The sequence below is a fragment of the Myotis davidii genome, unplaced genomic scaffold (genome assembly GCF_000327345.1).
Source record: "Myotis davidii unplaced genomic scaffold, ASM32734v1 scaffold98, whole genome shotgun sequence".
In the NCBI taxonomy this organism is placed as follows: Eukaryota; Metazoa; Chordata; class Mammalia; order Chiroptera; family Vespertilionidae; genus Myotis; species Myotis davidii.
Window position 1 is genome coordinate 2,293,878 of NW_006294654.1, and position 7,146 is coordinate 2,301,023.

The following is a 7,146-nucleotide window of genomic DNA, read 5'->3' on the forward strand; positions in this document are numbered from 1 at the left end:
TGGCTCGCGCTTGCAAGATACATTTAAAGCTCTCGCTGGCACCAATCGCACACACGTGTGTTTCAATCTGTCATTGTCAATTGTGAATTTGGTTGACACTTCTATTATAGAGAAAGGGTGAATAGTGCTATTAAAATATTTCTTCTAATTAATTTCCTTTCAATGTGCACGGATCTATGCACCAGGACATTAGTAAAACAGAATAAATCACCTAAGGTCTCCCCCCACCTCTCCACACACACACTCACACAGAGTAACTGTCTTTTCCCAGAAAAACTTTAAGAGTTGAGCATCTCTGTCCTAATTAGTTTTACAAAATGAATTGCTAGGTATTATAAAAAATTATAATTAAATGCATGTTCTAAGCTAATGAATAAAATAGCATTTATTTGATAATTCACATTGGGTGCTCTCGTCTCTTCTGGTGAATTAGCAAGGGTTCCACTCAGTATGTAATTGGAATGACAACATAGTTTAATTTCAACATAAGCCAAATGGACTTTCTCTCTCAACTCTGCTTAAATGAGGCTTCTATAAATAGTGTGAAACTATTCGATTAAAACCATGGTACTAATTGTATTATAGACTATGGCATGTGAATTCAGCCATAACAAAGACCTCAGGTTTATGGGGTTTAGGCTGCTCACAATTCAGAAGTCTTTTCATGCTGGTTTTTTTTTTTTTGGTTTTCATTTTTTGAATAAAGCAAGATTTTTCAAAATGGGAACAATGCTTGAAATATGGTAAATCCTCAAGTATTTGTTGACTGGCTAACCTACTAGTAAGTTCATATGCTACTTATAGAACCTACTTTTCTATCATACTTTATAAAGTATAACAGCCAGACCTTTAATTGTGAATTCAAGGTCTAGTTCAGTCTTGAAACATTGAAAAATTAGAGAAGGTGTTGCAAAGTATGAGAAGGGAGAATGTAACATTACAGAATTGGGCCTCTTAGGGAGGGTAAAGGAGGTGGATTGTGGGAAGGCCAAGGACCTTCTTTAAGCTGGGATTTCATCAAAAGGTGATGATCCAAATAAATAATTGTAATGAGCTTTTTAAAAAAAAGAATGATTTGCAGATTCCTTGATTGAAGTACAGTTCTGTCAGAAAGTTCAAACTTCCTATGTTCTCTTCACCATCTGCTTTAGAGATCCGTTCTTGGCTCTTAGTAGCTTCATCTGCCTTGTGCACGGCTGGTCACTATATATTTTTCTGGCTTCCCTGCACCCTCTCCCTCCAGCCCTGTGTTTCTAGGTATTTGCTGGTCTTCTCAGCTAGGCATCATGAGTATGTATTACTTCCTCTTCAGATTCATCATATTCACAAAATCCCTCTCCCAATTTACACATTTTTCAGTAACTACTAATATTGTTTCTTTTTTTCCTGAAGTCAGAAACTCAGTTATTATTGGCTCCTTCCTCACATCTCATAATTTCAGTCCTACAGAATCTTCCATCTGTTGCTTCTAGTGAGTTAGCCTTCTTCTCCTTCCTAGCTCAGGACCCTCATTACCTCTCATCTAGATTATTGAAATAAGTGTGTGTTATTCCTCCTACCAACATACTCCTTGTTACCAAATATATATATATTTGCACTTAATCACTAAGCATTCACTGAATCTATTATAACATCAGTGCAAGAATGGTATTATAGTCACTTCTGTACTTTTCTCATCACACTGCCTAGATGATAAACCATTTGTGGGTAAGGCCAGTGCCCTGCCTGATTTTGTATTCTTAGCATGACATATCAGAGTATGTGGCTTGGAGTGTACTTCCTGATGCATCTAATTGGATAGAAAAAGAATAGTTCTTCAAGCTTGGGTAGCTCTGATTTCTAGAAAGTTTGGCTTTTAGTACTCGTGCCAGTACTTATTGCAATGTACACATCAAAGAGTTTGTTGAAATTTGATACATAGTATGTACTAGAGCTTTATTTTATTTTTTTTTTAGTCTTAAGTATCTCACATAAACTTGTAGCAAACAGAGGACCACATTATGTCCTTCATGCAAATAGGCTTTTGAAATTCTTAATAAGGGAGTTCCAGGACCACTGTATGTGTTCACAGAGTGGTTGTGGTTAAATTGAAGAATTCTCCTATTGAAAACCTCAAAAGAAATAGTATGTCTGGTTTCTTAACTATTTAAATTCTCAAAGCTCTTTAAAAACCACTTAGTGATTCTAGAGAGGAGAGAAGGGATGTCTTTTCAAGTAAATTATCATTAAGAATGTATAACACCGTCTAAACTTGGAATAACCTTTCTTTCCCTGCCTTTAAGATTTAGTCTTCATGACCTCTTAATTGCTAAGTCAATTAGCCTTTTTTTCGGTCATCATCCCTCAGAATCTCGGCCTTTCTCTACAGGCAGCACCTCCTTCCCCTCCTTGCCTGAGCCGACACCTGGCTCTCTCGTGAGGGGCCCCTCCACTGCAGCCCTGTTTCATAGCCACAATCCTCAGGGCCATGGCGGGGTGATAAAGGCTGTGTTGTCATTGTCCTCCGTCCTCACTCGCTTCTCCGATCTCTTCTAGAATCAGACTCTTTTACCTTTTTTCTGAAAACACTGTGCCTTTCAGGCTCATGCCCTTGGACTCTACCTGCTTTTTTACCTTGTTGGGGGTCTTTCTCCAATTTATTAAGGTCTTGGCACTGGCTTAGGGTCTCCCTCCCAGCAGAGTCCACCATCATCCTGGGTGACCTGGTGTTCGTTCACAAGGTCAGTCCCACAGTAATTGCATCTTGGGCCTTGGACTGGGTCACCTCCAGTTAGTTTCTGCCTTTTTCATCTTTTGTTACCTACTCACACATTCACAAAGAAGACCTTGTCATCACCCCTCACTGTGTCACCTTCAAAATTCAAATGTCCCATCCAACACAGCTTCCTCTACCTTCACCCAGCCAGAGTAATTTTTTGAATTGCAAATTTATTCCCAGCTTTCTCACAGTCTCCCAAGCCCTAGCTACCTACTTCTCCCCTAGATTACGGCACTAGCCCCTGGCTACTTTTCCTTCTTTTATCCTGCCACTAACATTTCACTCTTCACCCAGCAATCAGAATGATCCTTTAAAACATTAACTGAATCATGTCACTCCCCTGTACAAAGTCTTCCGTGACTTCCCATTCTGCTCAGAATAATGCCCAACTCCTCATGACAACCTAACAAAGTCCTTGTGAACATGGCCCTGCCTCTCTTCATCTTGTCCTTCTCCACTGGGCCGGGCCTTCTTGCTTGGTTCTGCTTCGAGGACTTTGTATTTGCTGCTCCTCTTCCACAACATTCCCCTTCACATGTGCAAGGCCTGTGTCCTTCCTTCTGGTTTCGTTCAAACACTACCTCAGACCTCTCCCTGCATCTTTAGTCTCTTTTATCTGAAAATAAATGTGTGTATGTGTGTGTGTGTGTGTGTGAGAGAGAGAGAGAGAGAGAGAGAGAGAGTGTTCAACCACCATTGAGGTTATTTATCTGCTGATATGATGTCTTTTCCCTTCTGGGATGTAGGTTCTAATAGGGGCTTTGTCTGTCTTACTGATTCTCCAGCACCTGCTAGAATGGGGCTCCTGAGGCATTTAATAAATATTCTCTGACTAAACGATAAGCATTGTATTTCACTCTACTCTTCAGTTTTCCATGCTCTTCCTCCTCATACTGCCCTTGCTGAGGAAGTTAACACCGATTCCTAGATTGCAGCCCCATTGCTATTTCCCTGTCCTCCCACCATGTCAAGTTGCCAGAGAGCCGTGGTATGAGCACTGTTCACAGCATTGACCTTCTGACGTTTTAATATTTATTTATGTGAATCTCTCACTAATGAAGTTGCCCTTGCACCCACCTGCTGCCACCTACCCCCAGACTGTAACTTCAGGAGAACAGGGGTACGTGGAATTTTTCTTTCTGTTGTATCCCCAGTCTTGTTAGCATAGTGCTTGGCACACTGGGGTACCCAGGAAATGAGTGTTGAATGAATGAATTTCTTGGTTGTCATATAATGAACCATCTTCTCCCCATTTCTTTCCATTGCGTCCTCTCTCCTGATTATCTGCCTCCCTGGTTGTTCTTGCTGTAGATTCCTTAAAGTAGCCTGCTCTTAGATTCTGCATCTGTTCTGCTCATGACATACTCTGCTCCAGATTATTCTTCCTGCTCCTTAGCTTCACTGTCACTTCTTTGTGGATGACCAGACTGATCTTTTAGCCTGACTTCTCTCCTGAATCTCAGTGCTCAACTTCTTGTTGAGTTGTTTGGCTTCTAGACCCTCAAGTTAAAGAAAACCAAACCTTTTAATGTACTGCCGTCAACCTAGTCACCTGGGCTCCAAGCCTTAGAGTCCTCCTCAGTACCTCTCTGTGTCAGGTCACACATCCACGGTCTCTCCAAGTTCTGTTGATTTGACCAGAGAAGTACCTTGTGTCTGTTGTGTTCCTAGCTTCCCCCTCCTCCCCCCTCAGCAAGTCTGACATGCTGCTTTTCTTCTACAGACAGTTCTGAGGTCTGCACAGACAGAGAAAGCTCTCCCCCTCTCTGGTGCCCACATCTCCCATAGCCACATACATGCTTCATCCTCATGGGGTCCCTCAGTGATGGGCTGAATTTTGATGAATGTGGCTGTCCTGTAGATGTTTGCATTAAGGAACCATAAACTGTTTTAATTTGATTCTAAATCTCTGCAGTTGCTCCAAGTGCTTGTTTTTTGTGTACCCACAGATGCTTTCCCTTGGTATGACTTTGGTCAACTTCTTCCATAAACAGCACATTCTGAAGCTCCGTGCAAAGCAGAATGGCATCATTTCAAATGGGCTCTATACCTCCAAGTCAGGCCCAACCCCACACCCCACCCAACCACCGCCCACACCTCCTGCCTCCAGAGGCATAACAGCCCACTCTCATCCCCGCTGACTTAAGTGCCCTCAGAATAGAGAGGTCCGTGAGGGAGATGCTCTAACTTAAGTTGCATTGAGAACTAGGTACTTTACTGGAGATGGAGCTGCTGAGAGGTCTCCACAGGTGGGCCTGGGGGCAGTCACACAGGACACTTTCAGTTTCTAATTTCATTTAGAATTACTAGGATTTGTTATTCAAGTCCTATAGGACTTTTTTTTTCTTTTCTTTTGCGGCACATTTGCCATCTCACCATGTAGGCCTGGAGCCTCCTTAAGCTCCATAGTTTTGGCTTATTGATCTCCAGTCAGTAAGTCTTGATTGGTGTGAAGTGATCTATAGGCAAAATCTCATCACAGGTTCTGAATCATCCAGAGTGGAAGGCAGTGCCCTACGTGACTACTGAAGTCATACAGCGCCTAGTAAAGAGTTGACCTGAGGAGTGATTATAGTTCTAGCTGTGACTCTGGAAATTATATTCTTTCCACTTTACTGGGTAAATTTGACTTGTTTGCAAATCATAAGTAGCACTGAGAATGTTTAATGTTTCATCTCATTGCACTGATCAGTTAAGTACCACCTTTCACATTCCCTTCTTCCTGTCTTTTCTCCCCTCCGCGGCCTTAGAGCATACTCCTTCCATGTGACGGCAGACGGGCAGATGCAGCCTGTCCCTTTCCCCCCCGACGCCCTCATCGGACCCGGCATCCCCCGACACGCTCGCCAGATCAACACCCTGAACCACGGGGAGGTGGTGTGCGCAGTGACCATCAGCAACCCCACGAGACACGTGTACACGGGTGGGAAGGGCTGTGTCAAGGTCTGGGACATCAGCCACCCCGGCAATAAGAGCCCTGTCTCTCAGCTTGACTGTCTGGTGAGTGAGCATGATGCACAGGGCTTAGACCTCCTTTTAGAAAGTAGGGTGGGACGGTGAGAGACCAGGATGTACGAGCCACACACGGTGTTGACCCCAAGTGGGCAGTTGTTTTCAGTGGTTTGTAGTCTTTCACGTGGAGATGTAAAGCGCTGGCGAGGATGCATGTCTTCTTTCAGTTCCTTAGGGCGGAATTATCCAGTTGTTCATGTGACACTGCACCAGGGTAGCTGTCATCAGCTGGCTCAGTGCCTAGGAGCCTGCAAACCACTTGTTTTTCTGTCTGGTAAAGGGGTGTAGGAAAAGGAAGAGCCCACGTGGTTTCTGGGAGAGTGCACCTAACTGTCCTAATTTGTCACATTGCAAGAGGAGAGTAACTTAATATATCCTGTGACAAACACTGCAGACCCCCTTGGCTGTTTCATGGGTATTTGTCCTTGAGTTTTTAAGGAAATTTTAGTTTGACTGGATTTTTGCTACAGCACGATGCTAGGTCAGTTTAACATAATTAACTTACACAAGATTCCCGTGACCTTATGAACTGAGAAGAAATTGTTTTTTTTCCCTGTCATTTAATGCTCCTTAATCATATTTTGCCTCCAGCTGATGCTGCTTAATCAATCAAACCCATGAAGCCTTTAGCCAGGTAATGCAGGCCCAGGTGGAAGGAGGAGACTGTTAGGTCTCCTCAGCAGCCTGGCAGTTTGGCAGCAGTGGTGGGACCTCTCCCCCGCCAGGTCAAGTTTGCCAGGTCCCCAGGCGTGGCTGCTTCAGGACTGCGTGGGTCGCTGCGCTAATGAGCCTGCGCGCCTGTGTGTGCAAATGACTCAGGCAGCTGGTTGCTTTGGTGGTGGTGGGAGTAGGTCTAGATCTTTGCATTTATATGCTAATTAAGATTAAATATCTCAGTGCTAAATTTTGTAGATCAAGTTTAAGTACTTCTCTAATTTCATGTAATTTTCTAGCATTAATCCACTTTATCATTGTCATAAGTAAAAATGGCTCATTAAAACCAGGAGGGAACACAATACTTTATGGATTTCTGCTCTCGTGTTAATGCTGTTTTCCTTTCCTCATGAGTAATCCCTTGATGGTTTTTGTCTCTACAGAACAGGGATAACTACATCCGTTCCTGCCGATTGCTCCCTGATGGTCGCACCCTAATTGTGGGAGGGGAGGCCAGCACTCTGTCCATCTGGGACCTGGCCGCCCCGACCCCGCGCATCAAGGCGGAGCTGACGTCCTCGGCACCTGCCTGCTACGCCCTGGCCATCAGCCCCGACTCCAAGGTCTGCTTCTCCTGCTGCAGCGACGGCAACATCGCCGTGTGGGACCTGCACAACCAGACGCTGGTGAGGTGGGTCAGCAAGATTCCTCACCAGGGAAAG

At 44.0% G+C, this 7,146-nt stretch overlaps 1 protein-coding gene across 5 annotated transcripts in view; it reads left to right on the forward strand.

The window, feature by feature from the left end:
• Positions 1 to 7,146, forward strand: part of TLE4 (transducin like enhancer of split 4) — a 143,587-nt gene that overhangs the window by 129,329 nt on the left and 7,112 nt on the right. For all 5 annotated transcript variants that reach the window (XM_015567387.1, XM_006769021.2, XM_015567385.1 and 2 more), the window contains 2 exons: positions 5,509 to 5,758; positions 6,868 to 7,115. In XM_015567387.1, the coding sequence (XP_015422873.1) occupies positions 5,509 to 5,758; positions 6,868 to 7,115 (498 nt within the window). The remainder of the gene's footprint in view (positions 1 to 5,508; positions 5,759 to 6,867; positions 7,116 to 7,146) is intronic.